The 20135-nt window shown below is 43.2% G+C and overlaps 1 protein-coding gene across 1 annotated transcript in view; it reads right to left on the reverse strand.

Annotated features, from left to right (window-relative positions):
* atp8a1 (ATPase phospholipid transporting 8A1) overlaps positions 1-20135 on the reverse strand; it is an 86325-nt gene that overhangs the window by 9839 nt on the left and 56351 nt on the right. The window contains exons 25-32 of the mRNA XM_030765507.1: positions 19183-19355; positions 17516-17699; positions 15471-15581; positions 9047-9121; positions 7591-7713; positions 2066-2144; positions 834-895; positions 341-397 (exon numbers count right to left, since the gene is read on the reverse strand). Of these exons, the coding sequence (XP_030621367.1) occupies positions 341-397; positions 834-895; positions 2066-2144; positions 7591-7713; positions 9047-9121; positions 15471-15581; positions 17516-17699; positions 19183-19355 (864 nt within the window). The remainder of the gene's footprint in view (positions 1-340; positions 398-833; positions 896-2065; positions 2145-7590; positions 7714-9046; positions 9122-15470; positions 15582-17515; positions 17700-19182; positions 19356-20135) is intronic.

A 20135-nucleotide genomic window follows, 5' to 3' on the forward strand; every position in this document is an offset into this window, starting at 1 on the left:
GAGCTACACTATATTACAATCACATGAAGAAGTTATCAAGATGACCTTCACTTGCTTCTTATGCCATATACCTGGATTTGTCATGCACTTAAAACACTGCATTAAAGAGTTGGGAAAATTATTGGACCCCACGATGAATGCTTCTTCTGGAAACTAATTTTGAATTGCACCATCTTTTGACAGAGCATGACGTCATCATCTCTCAAACATACAGAGGACAGAGGGAGCAGGAGAAGGACAGGAGAGAGTGTTTACAGGGACAGAAGGACAATGAGGAGAAAAGAAATGGGTGGACGGTGACATTGGAGACAATGAGAAAAGAGGCCAATCCCAAGCCTACCATGGTCCACGATGAGGTCTCCAGCCCAGCCTTCAGGCACACGGTGATTACCACAAACTGGAACACAAAACAAATAAACGCCATCAAAAGTCTTCCCATCACACTCCCACGACGTAAAGAGATCAGCTAACAATCACACAAACTTCAAGACTACAGAAAAAAAACAGACTTTATCAGGTTAACCTCTCCCCTCACATTAATTTAGGGCATCTGATACATTCTCTTCAGAGAAAATAAAGATGACTTTGCCATTTCTTAAGCATTCACTGAGCACAAAAAAATCAATGGAAAGCACAAAAAAACAACAAAAAAAACCCCCAAAACCCAAAACGCTTCAGTAAAGGGAACATTTCACAGCAAGAAGCTGAGAACATTGATAAGACGTAAAGTGGACAGAGAAATGCTTTGTGCTCTGGGACCCAGGCTTCTCCATGCAAAGCAAACACAAAGACAATGAAGAATCTGAGGGCCTTACACATCCCAAACCACTTACTGTATAAACCATGTTCCCTAGGAGCAGATAGTCTGGAGTCTTTCCGTTCCCAAAGACCGTATCTGCGAAAAGAGTCAACATGAAAGCTTTTAGGGTGAGATAGCGCACACTTTTTCTGTTAAGATCAGAAAGACAGTTGAACACAAGGCTCCATTAAGACACTAAGTTAAAAAGGGTTGACTTCAGTTCTGGTGTAAACAGCCCAAAGAACAGGGCTGTACTATAGGCTGCAATGCCCCATTAGCAAAGCAGTGAGATGTAACACTACTCACTGAGTAAAACACTTTGGCCTGAACGAGAGAGAGAGAGAGAGAGAGAGAGAGAGAGAGAGAGAGGAGGGGGGGGGACAGTCATTTACTTCCATTACTGTCATTTCATTGGCACCATAGTGCAATTCTGTCTAAAAAGTGATTAAGGAAGGAGGTTGGCTGAACCTTGTTTGCAGTTCATTGATAAAGAAACAAAGAGCTCGGTTTGATCTGAGACAGAGAATATTCATTCATTACGAATAATGAGCCAAGATGTTTCTAGAAAAAAAAAAACAACCCCTCTAGACTTGTTTTAATGGAGGGATGACTGCATGAGAGTTAAGAAAGGAAAAACACCCCTCCGTAGATCTCCTACCCCTTCTTTCTGGATGGTCACATGCATGTGTGTGTGTGTGTGTGTGTGTGTGTGTGTGGTTGACAGGCTGTCAGTCAGAAAGAGGGCTTTCTCTGCTTTGTTTAGAGTGCATGCCTGTGCCTGTGTGGTCCTTCAGTCATCCAGCCAAACTTCCAACTCAAGAGCTCCATTCCTGAACACCACAGCTTGGACTTAGCACTGAGCATGGTATGTCTGCTTTTTCAATGTTTGTGTGTGTGTGTGTGTGTGTGCGCGCATGTGTGTACGTGTATGTGTGTGTGTGCAAGGGAGAGAGAGAGGGAGGGAGAGAGAGAGAGACAGAGAGAGAGAGAGAGGGAGGGAGAGAGAGAGAGAGAGAGAAAGAGAGAGAGAGAGAGAGTACAGGTTCACTGGTGTGTGTCTGAATATGTATGCATGAGCAAATGTTTGCGGTGGCAGTGTGTGTACACACTTACGTACTGATATTACCGAAGTCTGCGGTAAATGAAAAAGAAATTAAACTACGCAAAGTGCACTGCCGCTGCTTTTCATTTTGAACAGTGTTTTTCCCCCATAAACAAACAGCAGTTGGGGAGGCTGGTTAACACCCAGAGAGCGCAGAGGCTTACCGTGCTGGAAGGCTTTGAGAGGGAACCAGAAGAGGATGACGGAGTGAAACAGGCCATTCAGACAATGGGCCCAGAAGACCTGCGTGATAGAGAGATGGAGAAAAGGGAGGGGCGGGCAGAGAGAGGGAGAGAAAGAGAGAGTGGAAGAGAGGAGAGAAGCATGAGAAACCTGGTGGCCACCCTAACCCTCCCAGCGACCCCTGACCCCGGGCCTTTGTCTAAGCTCCGAACAGGGCTAAGTGGCGGTTTTGTCGGGCCCCTGCACTGAATAGCCACCCCGTTGACAGACACTTTGTAAATCCCGCGTGCAGAGCAGGGGAGAGCAGGCTCTCCATGAGTAAAAGGAGCAAAGGACATAAGGGAGTGGTGTGCAGTGAGTTAGAGCCATTTCTCTCTCTCTCTCTCTCTCTTCTCATCTCGCTCTGGTTCTCCTTTCTCTTCTGTCTTTTCTCTGATCAAATGCCATCAGTTTTTCTTCAACAAATTTAAAAGTTTGTGGAAACAAACAAACAAACCCCCAAAAAAAATACAGTCATATTTTTTAAAAAAAGCTGAGACCAGCTTAAATAAACAGCTAACCTTTAGGAAAAAAGGACAGATTAACTTGACAGCGCACTGCAATTTTAACAGGGGAGAGAGACAGATACATTCACGAGTTAGTTCACAAAGTGTGAAGGTGTCTGTGTGTGTCTGTAAGTGCGGACTTTAAATAAATATTCCAGCTCCAAAACCACCTTGTTTCGAATGTAACATTATGCACGGACGCGGCCAAACAAAACACTAATGAGCGATGTACCATGAAACACCCGTGAAATCAACTCTTCCAAAAAGTCCCCTTTCCAACCAACCCTCCCCTCTTTTCCGAAGCCTGCCCCTCTTCACCCCTGAGCTATTCCTTAAATTATTTAAAATTACAACGCTATAACATTTATCACTATCAACTGGTATGAACATGCACTGTTTGAAAAGAAGCAGTGTCTGTATTCTTTCTTTCTTTGTAGTTCTACAGGGTGCAGTCTGACTGTTTGCAGGCACTTAGACTTTGGTTTATATTAATGTAGTCTTTCTTAGTGAGAGGGATGCTTGGTTAATGTAGGAAAATAACTAATAGTATGATAATAATATTAAATCTGCTCATGACAGGTTTACATAAAATGGAGTAATGTTTTACAGCTCTGAGGTGTGTTTGGGCACATGATATGACCAACTGTGCTTTCATATTGTGACCGCACAGTGGCTGTTGAACCCTTGTGGGGGCAGGGGACAGAGAGAGAGAGAGAGAGAGAGAGAGAGAGAGAGTTAGAGAAAGGAGCATGGAGAGATTGTCTTATTCCGTGTTGTTTCACGGAGTCTCTCTGTGTTACCTTGCCCTTTTCGGCCTGACCCTCTCACCTTTGCTATCGCCTTAACAAAACAGAACTCAGTGCTCTGGGTCAGAGGCACCACTTTGTCCCACACCCACCCAGTCAGGGCAGTGGCCCCCACACTGGGCTAACACAACCCTCTGCTGCCCCCTCCCTATGCCTCATGTGTGATAAATTATCAGCAATGCTACAATTACACATTCAATCCAATTAGCCTCCCACTGAGTAGAACAACTCCTCCATGCCTACAACACACTCCCTTACACAATCTCTCTCTCTCTCTCGCTCTCTCTCTCACACAAATACTTGATGTAGAACAACAACAGCCCCCCCACCACACACACACACACACACACACACACACACACACACACACACACTAGTACTATGCTGAGCTTTAAATGAATGTTTTTATGAGGTAGAGACAATACAACATGTGGAGACAGACATTGCTGAATGAAAATCAAGGATTTTAAAAGAATTTGTCCGGCATCCGCATTCCATTTTAAAGGACAACACAAGTATTTCTTCTAGGTGTTTGCTACTGTTGTAGCACAAAAAGGCAAATTCTTAGTTAACTCTGACTTGCACTTACTGAATGAATGGAGGACGACGCATGTAACATCACAGGTTTTTCTGGCCCATTTCCCCCTTGTTACAATGGCATTTTCAAAAAAATGTGTGATATTTCAAGAAAAATCTAAAATGCAAGATTTTTGAGAATACTGTTGTAATATTTTAGAAAGCTGTAACATTGCGAGAATAAGGTAGTAACATTTTGAAGAAAAAAGTCATAATATTTTAATAATATAGCTGTAATATTACAAGAAAAAACTATGAGAAAATGGTCTTAATTATGGGTATACGTTAGCGCTGCGCAGATGGCAATTAAAGCCAGGGTGACTACCAGGGTCACCCACAACACAGTGCCGAGAGAGAGAGAGAGAGAGAGAGAGAGAGAGAGAGAGAGAGAGAGAGAGAGAGATGAACATAAAGAGAAAGGGGTAGAGGGAATAGGAGAACTATATGGATAGGATGACATTTAGCCATGGAAAATTTGTTTAAGCTAGGCCTGTTTACTCAACACAAGCTGATAATACTACAACTTCATTCTTGCAATATTACAACTTCTTATCTCAAAATCTCCTTCTTTTTTTTTTTTTAAAGCACTATCCCAAATACACCATCGTACCTTTTTGCCCCAATTTAGCACTGCCCAATTTCACTATGTCCTCTGTTCCCCTTTCCTCGCACAACCCCCCACGTGTCCCCTCCGTTACATGTTGAGTACTCGGCCACGGAGAACTTCTCCAGGAAGCCGTAACGCCCGTGAAGGTTGACGCCATGCTCCCTAGATCCGTCCAGTAAAACCCTGGCTCCTCTCACCAATCGGTGGAAGTTGCTGTGGTAACGTAGGGATGAGGCAGTGCTGGTTTCACACGAGCTAACATAGCTATCGCGTTCGCAAATAGAGTATTCGTGTGGACGCTTGACCAAGCCGGGAATCAAACCCAGATCTCTGTGATGGGTAGCTCAGCGTGTTTTCTGCTGCGCATACATAGCTCTACTCAATGCAATGCTCTTGTCTAACGGCACAGGACAAAACATTTTGTCATATTCTGTCACAAAAATAGGCTGGTGAATTACTGCAATTAACTAAGGTTAAGGACTTTCAAGCAGTTTTCCACAAAAGAGGCTGATTTTCCAGGTAATCCAGTATTGAAATTTCAGTTCTCAGGTACTTAAAGCACTTCAGGGCCTTGATTTGAGAACCTTGATACAGTACCTAAAATTCTTGTCACAATTTGTCTTGTTATTTTTTTTTTCTTTCACCCGAGGATACATCTTTTACAAATAAGACAGAATGAAGCCTGTGCTCTACATAGGTGTCCTCCAATTCGCTGATCATGAATGAAATGAATGCACTTCCTTTTTTACCTTTCTTAATTTTTCTCTCTGCATTTTCTGAGTTTAAAGTAGCCAATTTTCAAACGTATCAACTGTTAAGATGATCCATTCTAAGATTCTGCTTTCATCTCTCCCAGCATGTCACAGATTTTATTCACCAGTCACTGTTGTTAACCATATTACATTCAGTCACATTAAAAACATTTTAATGTGTGTATGTTACTATGACACAAATACATTCACTGAGTATTTTTAATTATTCAAAAATTGCACAGAGCCATGCATGGCTCACACACACACACACAAACACACTAACACACACACACACACACACACCTCAATAACGAATGCTAATGAAATCAATAAATGTTCATCATCATTTGTCACAGCAACCCCTCCCTTTCTGTCTCTGACAGGTTGCTAGGCCTCTGAGCTTGAATGCGTATCTGTCCGAGCCCAGGCTAAAGATCTGGTCTTTTGTACGATGGCTAAATTGCTTAAAAAAGCATGAAAGGATGTACTTTATATTGGACTGCATATTTCTCCCCCTAGTAGTTCTTCCTCGACCTCCCTCTTCAGTCATGTCCAACCAAACAATACAAAGACAGAGAGAGAGAGCGGGAAAGAGAGAGAGAGAGAGAGAGAGAGAGAGAGAGAGAGAGAGAGAGAGAGAGAGAGGGGCAGGAGAGTGGAGGGGAAGTCACAGGGCTGAATGGTGAAGACCGTGTGTAATAACTGACACTTAGGGGCCAGTATGAGGGGCTGGGGTTTATTAGAGCCATGTAAGTGTCAGCAGTACGTCATTACAATCGAAACAGAGACACAGTAGGCAAAACCCTAAACATTTCACCCTCTCCCTCAGCGTACAGTGCAAAAAAAAGGCAGTTTTAGAGAATTTCAGTTGAATGTTTAATGCTAAATCTCAACTGAAGCAGCAAACAAAACATAACAGGACAAAAGGAACAGGAGAAATGACCTTAATACAGAAAAAAAAAAAATCAATATCGATGTCTTTAGAGAGTCAAAAAAAAAAGTAACAAAGAAGGCAAAGACTTTACACTTTCAATTTTGCTGAGGCAAGTTTTAACTCCGAGACTGAAAGAGCATCACCTAAAAAAAAAAAAAAAAGACAGAAAAAAAAAAAAAAAAAAAAAAAAGAAACCACCCCCCAAAATTCTCAGGAGAGTAATTTAATCCTTGCCCATATTAAACCCCCTCCAGCACATACACAAATAAAAGAGAGGAGAGGACAAGCCCTCTTGGTGTATCACTCCACCCTGATGTCAGAGGGGCGCCCAGGCAAAGCCCCTCCAGGCTCAGGCCAGTCAACACTGCACTCCTATTAACACCAGTCAGGGCTGGGAAGGCTTGTGTTGAGTAAACAGGCCTAGCTTAAACAAATTTTCCATGGTAAATGGAAAATGATTTTCCACGGTAAATGCCATCGTATCCATATAGCTTTCCTATCCCCTCCACCCCTTTCTTCCCTTTCTCTTTATGTTCATCTTTCCCTCTCTCCCTCTCTCTCTCTCACTCTCATGGCCTCGTGTTGCAGATGACCCTGTTGGTCACACTGGCTTTAAAGGGCGTCTGTGGAGTGCTAACTGGGTCTCCACGCCTGTGAAGCAGGTCCACAGGGTGACAGGGCCCCGAAAGAAGACATCTTTATTAACAGCAGGGCCAAACTAACGCTAATAGACAGCTCACAGACACCCAGAGAGAGAGAGAGAGAGAGAGAGAGAGAGAGAGAGAGAGAGACATAGAGAGATGCCTCAATGCTTAAATGCTCACAGCTACATTACTCATGTCTCACGTGACAGACACATGGCGTTGAAAGATAAAAAGCTACAAGTTATTGCGAAAAATGAATGAAGATACAGCTGTAGAATACAATATGTACTAATATAAATTGATGGGTTTGAAGCATGTTGGTTCAGAATGAAAGAAAAAAACATCAAGAAGTCACAATGTTTTCCAACTATTTTCTCAAAGTTTTCCAAACTTTGTGCAGGCCAGATCTGAGTAATTCTGAATGGGTTACCAGTCCTCTAATACTCACAGCAGATAGGCCCACAGATATTACATGTTTTCCCAGAGAATGGAACCCAACAATGATGTGGATATTATCCATAAATTGATATTAGAAGGTCCCCGTAATTTAAATTAGACATATAAATTAAGATGGCAAAATATATCTCAATGTTGTCAAATCAGAACTAGGTTTATTGACTGACAGCTCCCTTTTGTGCTTACCTTGGTGTTGAAACCCATTGCATTCTGGGATGTCTTATAGAGTTCAGGGTACTTCAGCATATTTTCTTTCCTGCAAGACCGCTCAAAAATTCCCAGAGTCAAAGGGGGCAGAGCTGTGAAGATCTAATAAACAAACAAATAAACAAACAACATTACAACATTACCACAATATACAAACCTGAGAGTGAAGATGGACTGATTTCCACAAGAAGAACAATGACTATATTTGGGAAAGGAAAAAGATTGTTTAAGTCCTACTGATGCATTTAAAATCGGTATCACAGTGTTTCTACACTGTTCTGTTTATAGGAATCGGTGGAGCGTGTTGTTTGGAACTAGCCGTTATTAGCCTTCCCACCTTTATTACAAATCTAAAGCTCCCTCCTTCTCTCATTGGCTGGTCTCAGAGCACATAGACTGTGTGGGCATTAACCCTCCCCTGTTTGTCACAGCCGACTGAGCATGTAACTTTCTGGCATTCAACTTATTTTGATACAGTCAGTCCATATGCAAAAGTTAACAGAACATCTGCCATGCCCCTCAGCTTGTTAGCAGATACTCGGTAGGGTTTAATTTTTAGCTGGTGCTGTAATGTTTCTCTCCGCAGCAGCTGCTGAGAGAGAGAAAAGTTATTATGGTCCAATGGGGCGTAGGGTCAGGCGTGTGAGTTTCACACTAGCCCATCTGGAGCTTTTGCTGGCTTTGGCCGGTGGGCCAGAGGACATGCTCCACTGGGCTCCATTCTCTGAGAGAGAGGGGGACCACCATTCATTGGGTGGTTTCGGCCCAGTGCATCCAACAGACCCCCACAGAGGCTGTGGAATTCCTTCTCTTCAGATAAAGAGAAAACGCGCCGCTCACACCATCGTTACTTCACAACACATTACGAGAGACAAACGTTCAAATTTCTTTGGTTTGGACACGAAAATACTCACGCTGGGGGCATGGAATGGTGAAACAGCATCTTAAATTAATTTTTAAAAAGTGTAGATGGGCGGTGCTTGTCAATTTTCAAATTTCATATGGCAAACAAGAAACATTAATTACATTTAACAAGTCCCTAGCACTTACCCTTGAGGAACGCTGGTCAGTGTAAGTGTATCTAAACCATTCTCTTTGTCTCTGGATTCAACCCGTTCTTTTATCATCCACCACTGGCTGTTTTAACGGATCTCTTTTGGGCAGGCACCGCTGTTGCTCTAACACATTCAGGACATAGCTCTGAGCACAAGGGGAATATGGACTTGACAACAGGCCATAAATAAAAGTGAGATTTTTCAGGATGTTGATGACACGGCCCCGCAAAATCGGAGGCGTCTGGGGGTTCCGCGGCTAATGAGTTTCTTGACTAAGGACGACAAGGGAGACTTTTTAATGCATTCTGCACCCCCTCCCCCTCCCCTCCCATCCCGTCCCGAGTAATGGAGAGAGTCGAGTAAATCACAGACATACTCACCACATTGTAAAGACCGATGCACCAACGCTCAAACAGAATCTGGCCAGAAAAGCCGTTCACAAAAGCAAACCAAATCTGCCAGACAAGAGAGAGGCAAAGAGAAAGAAAAAAAAAAATAAAGACAGGCACACCAAATTTCTTAAGAACCACTGAATAGAAAGTTTTAAAGCAACAAATATCATCACAATGAACATGAAATACATGAGTTACATCTCACAGAATATCTCACAGAATAATGATTCAAATAAACAGTTTTGTGATTTTTAGAGATATCAAACTCAAAGCATCTGAGTGAGGGTAGAATTCTGTCTGCGTGAGAATGAGGGATCTGTGGCGTAAGCTGAAGGAGCAAAAGATGAAATGACCTCTCCTCCTCCTCTGCCTCCTTACTTAGCCTCATGCTTTCCATCACTGATACTGGGAGACAGTGGCTTAGCGTCAGATTAGCATCAAAGAGTTAGGCGCTGCATCTGATGTGTCTCACCACATGGCTCCTATAAGGCCCACACTGTTACACTGTGTGGTTGCCCCCCCCACCCCAGTTACACTTCACTACACCACACCCCAACACCTCAAATTTCCAATAAATACAGAAATATTTCAAGATGGCATTTTGAATTAGCATTATTATCAATATCATTTTCATTTTCATGATAGCTGAGTGAACAGTACTTAGAAACTAGTTCATAGTCGTTTTTTACTGCAGTTCATGAAATACAAAGCAAATATTCAAAAAAATAAAATGAAAAGATGCGTCTCCGTATCTGCAGCTGTTTGAAGCTCTGACCTGTGATCAACACATCATTGTTTTTTGATGGCAGGCTTTTTCAGGATCAGGTGGGGGGGTAATGGCAGGGGAGGCAGGGTGTAGTACGGGCCAAATGAAGGCAAGAAAGTGGGAGTGGGAGCTCCGGGGAAGACTGCAGACTCTTCGTCCATAGCATATTTCTTATGACTCAGGGTGAGGATTAGACCAGTACATATTTCAGAGCTGTCCTTTCCCGCCTTGATCCGCCCAACAACATCCTTGAGTACGCTTATGACAGCCGAGCACGGACTTCTGACGGGCCAGAGCAAAGTCGGGAGACAGAAGAATGAGGTGGCAGATCAAGAGGGCCTTGGATATGCTCCGGGGGGAGTGGAGCAAGAGAAAGATAAGGGATATTTAAACCATATGCCATGAAGATGGGGGCTTATCACCTCATATCTCGATTAGTTTGACTGGTCTTACCATAGATTTGCCTGTCAGCCAAACTAGAAACAGCCCTTTCTCGTGAAGAGATTCAGCTGGATTTAACGCTCCTAATGAGTTTTTTTAAACAACAACTTACGTTATCTATATGCATCATATATTATGTGCATTTATGAATGCTGTAGAGGAACTATGCAATGTAATATTTATTAGAGTTTAGCTCGAGTGATTTATGTACTTTTATGTAAGACTTCATCCAGCTGTGCCCGGTTATACAGTTTTCAGTTATTTTTCGTGTTTAGTATGAAACAGCGTTAACTTTCAGTCTACAGGGTGTCCTGTTGTTGAGGAATAGACAGGACAGGCAAACTGTTGATAAGACAAGGCTGTTGAAGAGACAGCAGGGTGCTGTGCAGTACCATGGCCAGGCGAACATATTCTCGCTTCATTTAACTTCATTATGAAAGCGTGAATTGCTACAAATTCTTCGTTTTGACAAAACCCCTGACCGAGGCCCCACCAGCCACCAGCTTCTCTCTTCACCCTCTGCACATCCACACTAGTCTCTCTCATTCAATCGTGCGAGCGAGTGCGTTAAAGTGTTCCCAAAACAAATGTCCGTAGCCCCTCCTTTCTGCTCCCTCGGGCAAGGGAAAGACGGAGCAAGCAACCCCCCCCCCCCAAACCCCCCCCCCGCCACCCGGCCCCCGTCACCGCCCACCCATTCCAACTCCCACTTTCCACAACATCAGGTGCATTCTACCGTGATATTGTTTTTAAGGGGAGCTGCTGCTTCTCAATCCCTATTTCATGAACACACACACACACACACACACACACAAAAAAACAGACACATGTGACTCAGGGAATCACTGCGCTCCCTCCACACGGTAATCACATGGTAGGCATATATATATATAAATTCAGCTTCTGAAAATAAGGGTGTTTCAGTCAGACCTGCGTCCTCGTTAAAACACACACACACACACACACACACACGCACGCACGCACACACATGGCCCTGTTGCTAATAGTTACAACACAACCCAAAGCCACGGGGAAGGTTAAATCGGCGCCATCAGTGGCGTGTTTGTAGCGAGTGGCTGGCAGGCGGGTCAAAGTGCTGAATTAATTACAGACCTTCTCACTGACAGTCTCCAGGCTGCTATATTGTTGTGCTAAGTAAAAAAAATCCTATTCATAGAGACCAGTAAATGCATATGCGTGAGTACTTTGCCCTAGTCCTTGGGGTCCTGCAAGAACCTCTCTCTCTCTCTCTCTTTCCTGAAACAGATGCATTGATTTGCTCATTAGGACAAGGGCAGGGGCTGGGAGGTTTTTCTTCTGTCTGTCTTTCTTTTTTTTTTCTGCTTTTCTTTCTTTCTTTCTCTTCTCATTGAGCGGTGCTCAGCAGAGGGGTGTGGCCGGTGTCTTCCCCCACTGCACATTCTGAAAAAGTGCAGGGCACGAGGGGGAAGGGGTGAGGCCCACACATAAGACCCAACCAGAGAGACTCTCTGCATATTCATCCCCAAATCAAAAATCAATGATTGGCCATCTCACGGCTTCACAAAAATCTGCATGGGAGGGAGACGGAAGACAGAGAGCGAGTGAGAGAGAGAGAGAGCGAAAGAGGAAAGAAGAGGGGGAGTGACATTCACCCACAACCACTGACAGCCCCCTTTGCTGTGTCTTCAAAATGCAAGTAGGGTCCTTATGCCCCCACCCCTCATGGAAAAAGATGAAAAAAGAGACAGAGACAGAGAGAGAGAGAGAGAGAGAGAGAAAGAGAGAGAGAGAGCAGGACAAGGGGTCTAGCAAACAGAAAAGACTGGTAAATATGCTAGAGTCAGAGAAGAAGGCCAGAGACTTATATTGATAGTAGCAGCAGGCTGTTGTTCCCTTGGCCTCCTCTGGCATTCTGAGTGTGCCTCAATGAGCTTCTTATAATTACCTCATAAATGCCACTTGTCCATCAGGCTCCCTGGAGCCTGGTGACGACACGTCAATCAAGCGCTTAAGTGCAAAGCTGGACCATTGAGCTGAGGTAAAGAGCTACAACTCAACAATTGTGAAAAGTCTGTTTTGTTTAAATGCAGTTAATCCGGCCAATTTAGGGCAAGCGTTTTTGTTCGTGGTTGTAACCTTCAAGAGGCGGTGAGATATGGTAATAAGTAAAATACATTAGTCCAGCTTCAAGAATAGAGGTGAAACGTTTTTAGCTGTGAATAAAACAAACTATAAAAATCACACATCAGCAATATTACACTGATGAATTAAGGTGAACTCCCAAGTCAAGTGTCATGTCATTTCCCCAGACAGGCAGTACATGGGTTTAAAGTTAAAAAAGAAAAAAGGGGGGGAAAAAAAAAAAACCAAACAGTTGGAGTTTAAATCTGTAGACTTGTGACTGGAAAGCAGTGCAAACAATTAGAGTCCAATTTCTAAAAATCCCATCTTACTCTCAAAAGCTGCTTTATTCCACACAGCAACGCAGTGTTGGAGAGGGCTTCGAAAATTCCTCTCAGACATCGCTGCCCGCCAAACTAAGGCTAAAGAAAACAGCGCAGCGAATGAAAACAAACTACGCGCTGAGCCTGAGTCCGCGGCCACAGTAGCCATGGTGTCGGCTTTACCGGCTAAAGCTATGGGACACACACACACTGTAACACAATGCTCCTGCAGCAGAGCTAAGGTTAAAAATTCACATTAACATCCTCATTTCATGTCTTCCAGGTTACAGCCTGGGAAATAAGAGGGAGAGAGAAAAAAAAAAAAAATCCCAAATGCGCTGAAAAGTAAACCTATTAGCGAAACAAATGTATCTCTTTAGCCACCCTCTGGGAAGCAAGTGTCTTGCATGTCACGCTCTTACAAAACAGAGGTGTTTGATACTTAGTGAGCCAAGGAAACAGTGAAGCAATGCCCTATTATGCACTGAAACCCCTGAAGGGGTGGAGGTAGAGGGTTTGTGTGTGTGTGTGTGTGTGTGTGTGTGTGGGGTGGGGGTACATTTTCAGAGTAACAAAAGGTGTGTTGAGGAGGGGATCGCCTTGCGCAGGGAGCTGCGAGGCACTAGACACTTTTCAGTGTGTCTGATATTCAAAGAAAGTTTGAGGTTATTGTTGCAAAGAGAGGGAAAAAAAATAGTCAAAGGCAGTTGGGTAGGAACGAACATTTCAGATAGTTACTGCTGTTTCATTATTCACTTCCACAACATTTTTTTTTTTCAAAACCTGGTGGATTACAACCTGAAACTGATCATGTTGCACCGTTTGTGTTTAGAGAATAACATTCACGGCAATAAACAAAAATGTCTCAAGGCAAAAACGCTGACAATATGAAAGATATCCTACAACCACAAGTTGTTAAAATATCAGATTTTCTGGGTGATATAACCTAAAGCAGTTCAGTTCTTGTAAGTTATTATTATTATCGCCTCTGTAACAAAATTCCCAGAATGTTTTCCACTGCAAAACTTTGTCTTTGTCTAATATTTAATACAGCTTCATAAATGAAAAAGGAGAGTTCTTGGAAAAAAAAAAAAAACAAAACAAAAAAAAAACTATTTTGTACGCATTAGAAAGATAAAAATCATCTTTATGACATAGGCAGAGTGAACTCACAGAGTTTCATTTCAACAGAGCAACGTTACAGATCAAGCCGCTTGGTCATTTCATGATTCATTTTTGAACTTTATTTTCACAGTCTGGGCCAGTCAGGGTCTGCAGACAGCCTGAAATCTATGGAGCTTTTCAGAGATTTATCACTGCACATAAACCAAGATCAGGATGGGGAAAAAAAAAAGAGAGAGAGTTCAAAGTTCAAGTGGCACAGAAGAGCAAGAGGGAGAGAAAAAATGAATTTCTGAAGAGCTCATGTTTCCCTCTGGGTCGCGCAGCCATCGAAATGCCGCCCTTCGTCTGACAAAAGCGTCGGGGCGTTTGTCAGAGGAGATGCTCTCAGGACATCTGGCGGAACCTTCTAGGCCTTAGATCCTCGGTGCTGGAGCCTCCTAAAGCAACTCAGTGCTCCAGAAGGAGGACAACAGTGTGACGTCTCACTCCGGGAAAGAAAACTAGCGTGTAATTCACTGTGTCTGTACTTCTCACTCCCATGAGTAGATGCTTTCAAACTCAGGAATGCCACGGGAGGCCTGACATGGACAACCCTTCTGCCTCAGTGCTTTTGAAAGGGGCCGATTCATATGGCCCTCGTGAGCGGCCATATGAATCATCATTTATCACAATTATAATTATAGATGGAAACATGAGAACTATATACCACTGAGATGAAGACTTTAGCTCTTTTGTAGTGGCCCTGTTTTCAAATAATCTGCAGACTTGTGAGGTTACTTTTTTTTTTTTTTTCCTGTGTCAGTCTTCCAAAGAGTTTTTTGGGATCATTTCCCTCTTTCTGCTGTCACGGGGTAAAAACGTTACACCCTTCCGAGGTGCAACCTCCCTTGACCAAGTGTGTTCCGTAGCAGATCAAAACGCCCAGCCACGCCATGATAAAGCTGGTGCTGATAGCAGCCCTTTAAACATGTCAGGTCACTCTTGGTCAAGCCTGTGAACCCGCTATCACCGCACTGCTCTGGCTTCTGTCAAATGCCATTACAGACAGATGGCCTCTGGGCTCCAAACCTGAATGGATGGCATTTCGACTGCTATGCTTACCATTCAAACGGTCAGGCATGTACTTACCATCAAAGAGAGAAGTTACATAATACAATATCCTTTAACACTGACATTTATGGTTAACGTAATAAGTAGAATTCATAAAATATTATTGTATTATTGCCTGTAATCAGGGGAGGACAGAAAACATACTGACCCTTTACGCTACTTACTTCTGGTACCCTGCACAAAAGATCTTCACTATTATCTTGAACGTCAGTTAAATAATTCATTATTAAGCACAAACATGTTTAAAGTTCAGTTTCTGAAAATACTGTACCTCTGACTCCACACCCTATTGAGTCACAACGAGGAAGTAATGAGTTTTTTGGTGGGGGAGTTTAAAGTGTTTTGGGAACAAGAGATCAATATTTTAAAACCGTTTACTTTAAGTAGGAGTATAAGAACTAAAAAAAAAAAAAAGATAAAATACGAGTAGCACAAAAATACACTTAATTAAAAAATACTGTTTTTTATTTTAATGATGTCCAGCCTAGTTTGTGTCCAGGCTATTACACTGTGGAGGTTAGTGCTTGAATGGGGGTTGTCTTACCTCTATGATATACAGGACAATGTTCTTATAGAAACAGTAGAGAATGCACTTGGCAACACGGTTGTAATTCCATGCACCGTGGACCAGTAACAGATTCTTCAAGTACTTGAACTGTGTGGGAAAGAAAAGAAAGGAGAAGAGAAAGAGATAAGTGAATGATGATGGGGGCTAACAGCACAGTTCAGCACATAGCAAACAAAACAAGTGATACCGCACTACTGCTACACTGCCAACATGAACTACACGTTTCAGATTTAAAGGAAAAAAAAAGAAGAAGAAGAAGAAGAAGAAGAAGAAGAGGGCCGAACAATCTTATCACCACTTGACAGCAGGAAGCCGAAATCTGCGGGAGGAGGAGAGGACTAGGCCTTTCCGGAAACATTCTTGGCATTTTCTGTCACACTCAGATTTTGCAAGGCTTCATCTGGGGTTTGAGTTGTTGAAAAGTAATGCAATACTAGAAAGATTTTATTACCCTCCTCAGGGTAAACAGGACAGTAAAACGGGTATTTTTTTATGGGCGTGATGATCCTGGTGTTTGTGGAAAGCAACACATTGTATCTTTTAGTTTACGATATGCTGATAGCTGTGAGGGGCCAGTACAGGTGCAGCGGGTTTAGCGGCGATTAGCAAGACAAGTGACCCCGGCTTCACATTCAAAAACAAATGCAGAGCATGTGACAAAACAGTCGTCCGGTCAAACGTAAGCAGGAACAAAGACATCAGTCATTCGCCTTCAGCGAGAGGGACAAAGATTCTTCTTTTTTTTTTTCCCTCGTTTTTATCAATCGCAACTTAAATGTCACTCTCTCGTAAACATCCGTCACGCTAAGCAAAGAGAAGGTCAGTTGCACAGGGGCCGCAGTCAGAGGGAGAGGATGTGCAGAGGAGAAATAAAAACCGTTTTGGGAGCTCGCGGCTGGTTGACCTGTGGAACTCTGGGAGACAGAGTCGTTGACAGACAGACAGCAGTGGTGCCTCAGCGTGGAGGCACCCGTGCTTCAAATTCTGCTGATCTAAGAAAACGTCTCTGTAGGGCCCAATCACAACACTCCTCACATACAGAACTCACATACCTTCACTTCAGACCCCAGAATTCTCTGAGTCCTTATAGCCTTTCATCTGAAGCCTTCATCTTCACGAAACCCACGGGCGGAGGGTGTTAAAAACGGCAACGCGGCTTGATTTAAGCAAGAACAAGAAGCAGACCCAAACACTCACCGAACAACAGAAAGCAGCCCCCCCCCCCCCCCCCCCCCCCCCCCCCCGAAACGACAATCTTTCCGGGGTATCTGGACTAAGGTGTTCAGATAACTACAAGAGGAAAAAAAAAATCGGGGAAAAATCCAAGAGCGAGACATGCCAGCATGACTTCAATATGAGATAAGGGATGAGAGACCATTAAAAGGTATGTTATGGGGTGTATTATACAGTGTTGCTAGGTTTCACCCTGCACATTTCATGCCTTGTGATCCAGTAGCTCAGGGGGCAGGTTAGATGAGTTTTATGATCCTGTCTCTTTTCACTAGAGCCCAGATTTACCTCTGCAATACCATGTGGGCTGCAGTGGCACTTTGGAAAAGACAGGATCCTTGTTCAGGTAATCCGATGCATCAGGCCTTAGAACAGAAGGCTCTGTTTAGCCTGTGGCAGTGTGAGCAGAGTGTGAAAGGGGAAAATGTGAACAAAAAAAAAAAAAGACAAAAGAAAAGCCTGAGTGATGGAGAACGGTGTTGACGGAGATTCGTCCATGATATGATAGACCCTTGACTTTTGTTCCAAGCACAATGCTGCTTATGTAGTGTCAAACTGCGACAAGAATTAGAAAAACCTCCGCTTAATTAAGTTTACATAAGAATGTGGGGATCAGTTTCACCTCCTGTGGAAATTTAGATAATAGGGAAATGATTGCGTAAACTAACCCAGCTGACCTTAACAACGTCCCAGATTCAACAGACTCACTCACCTGTTGGTTTCTGGTTCACCAACTACGCCTTTCATGACTCCCCCGTCAATCATACAGGTGACCTTTCACCCTGGCTTACCTGCGCGATGGAGTAGTCCGAGGAGTTAGCAGCCTGGAGACCCTCGTTGCCGGAGATGCCGACGCCCACGTGTGCCGTCTGGATCATGCCCACGTCGTTGGCACCATCCCCGATGGCCAGCGTTATCACTCGCACCTGCTTCTTCACCATTTCCACCACTTCTGACTTCTGCAGCGGGGAAACCCTTGGGGAGAACACAAATTATGACGGTCGTGAAACCGAGGTCGTGAAACGGAGGAAATGTAGTAATACACTCCCAGATTTGTGAGGGCGACTCAAACAGAGACGGAGCTGAACTCTCCACACTCCGGCGAAGACAGAGACTAGACCGTACATCACTTTAAGATCGGAAGCAATTTTTCTTGTTGCTAGGATAAGTCCATGATGACAGCCATTTTCCTTTCCCCCCCCCCCCCCCCCCCCCTCGTTGCTGTTCTCCAGAGAGCTGGCTGACCTCTGCAACTGAGGTTATGTGTGACCTAATGTGTTTGTCACATCCTGTTGAAGGCCTTTAAGAGTTCACTAACTTTTCCACAACTCTAATGACTGTGATGACAATTCTACCTAAGACTCTCACAACATACTCTTAACTGGACTGACGTAATTTACAGTGACTTTGATGAGGAGCGTTTTTTTTTTGTAGTGAATGGGATGTTGTTGCTGTTTTGGTTAAGACCTCAGATCGGAGTCAATCCATCTTCCAGGACGGCTGACGTTCTACGGTAACGTGAGGACTGGGCTCAGGCAGATGAGAGAGATTACGTCATGCGCTCTGAGAGCTTAATGACACCTGTGGTTTGCTGTCTTTGCTGGAAAATGAAGCCAATTTCTGTTGTCAAGGATACCATCAAGGTCATTTAGGCACCTGCGAACCTCCCTTTTGTACTGGTGTGTCTTAGCTAATACCTATCTACACAAACAGCCATAAAACTCCATCTGCATCTGATGGTTACTGTGACCACACTAACTTACTATTGTTTAGAAAAGAAAAAGAGGAAGAAGAAGAAGAAGAAGAAAAAAAAAAAAAAACTCATTGCCAAATTACTACTTTGAGAGTTAGCGTAATTATGTTTATTGTAAGGGTTCTGACCTACAGCAAAAGTAATTTGTTCTTTAAATACTGGGCCAACGTTTCTCTCAAATTGTCTGCCAGTCACTCGCTGTTTTTTCAGTCTGGAGTAATAAGTAGAAATGCTGTCAGCTCTCCGGCTCTCCGCGGACCAATAAAGCTTATGACAACACACAGTTCTGTTTAGCCTCACCTGTGGCTCATTAGCCTTAAAGCTGTCATGGGTAATTTTGTCAGAAAATCTGATTCTGCTGTTTAGATTGACTGTCTATTAACAAAAAATCCCAGTGCAATGGATACAGTCTCAGAGGTCATCAAAGTATCACAAAATATGTACAGAGTTCATTTAGAGGAAAGAAAGGGGGTGGGGGGGGGGGGGGGGGGTGGGGGGGGGTGGGAGAAAAAAAAAAACACAACACTTAGAGCCAGAATCTCCCACGATAGCTTTAACAAACACTTCCTTTTCAAATGTTACTCCGACTCTTGAAATGAGAATGATTTAGATGACAAAGTCCACAGCATTAAATAAACAAATGCAGATACACGCACAGATTGGCTGTCAAATCATATTTCGTTATGATTTCAGATTTCACCATACCTGCAGCAAATCACAGCCTTGCAGGACAGAGCCAGGTCCAGAAAGTACTGCCGTGCCCCAAAGGTGAGAGCGTATTTAAGCGTCTTTCCATCAATTATGAGGGCAAAGTCATTCTCCTTATGAAGAGCATCTCCCAGCATGCCACAGTGGTGGCTTAGAGTCTCCCTGGTGCCCTGTCAAAGGACACACAATCATGGTGCTTCTGTGAGAAATGCAGGCATATTTTTTTATACGCAGCCCAATGTAATTACACGTCAGGATTACACGTTGTCATACGATACATTGTGGAGATACAACAAAGTGCTCTTGTAACACTGTAATATTGTTCTAAGCCAATTTACTCACAAGACAAAAAAAAAAACAAAAACAAACTAATGAGGCAGGAGGCAGAAATGACATTTACTTTTTTTCCCTGGTAAATTGTAATGCAGTCAAATCGCAAAAATAATCAAATAAAAGAGCTATAAAATACATTTAAAATCAAATAAAAGAGAAACCTTTTCCATCCTTCATCATGTTATCCCATTATGTTTACAATCTTCCTTCTGTCACAAGACTGATCTGACAATGACTGACTTAATGTCTGTTGCATTTCTTACAGCGCAAGAGAGCAACAATAGCATTGTGTCTCCAGTTTGATTAGACATGAATTGAGAGGGGGTGGGGGGGGGTGGTGTTTACTGTCACTGGCAAACCTCACCTTTAAAGTAGCCACAAAGAAACTTTACAGGGGATTAACTTTAGTGTGTTTTTTCCAGACAAACATAACCATATCAAAGGAAATCATTACTGTAAAATTGTTTCCAATGTCGCTAAACCATATCTACTCTTACTTCAGATTTATTTCCGATGATTGTTGCCACAATTATCATCAAAGCATGTGCCTGTTGCAGAATTCATCCAAACATACATATGATGCGCTTCATTACTAAAAGCGCAGTTCTGGGCTCTGG

The sequence above is a fragment of the Chanos chanos genome, chromosome 2, assembly GCF_902362185.1.
Source record: "Chanos chanos chromosome 2, fChaCha1.1, whole genome shotgun sequence".
Lineage (NCBI taxonomy): Eukaryota > Metazoa > Chordata > Actinopteri > Gonorynchiformes > Chanidae > Chanos > Chanos chanos.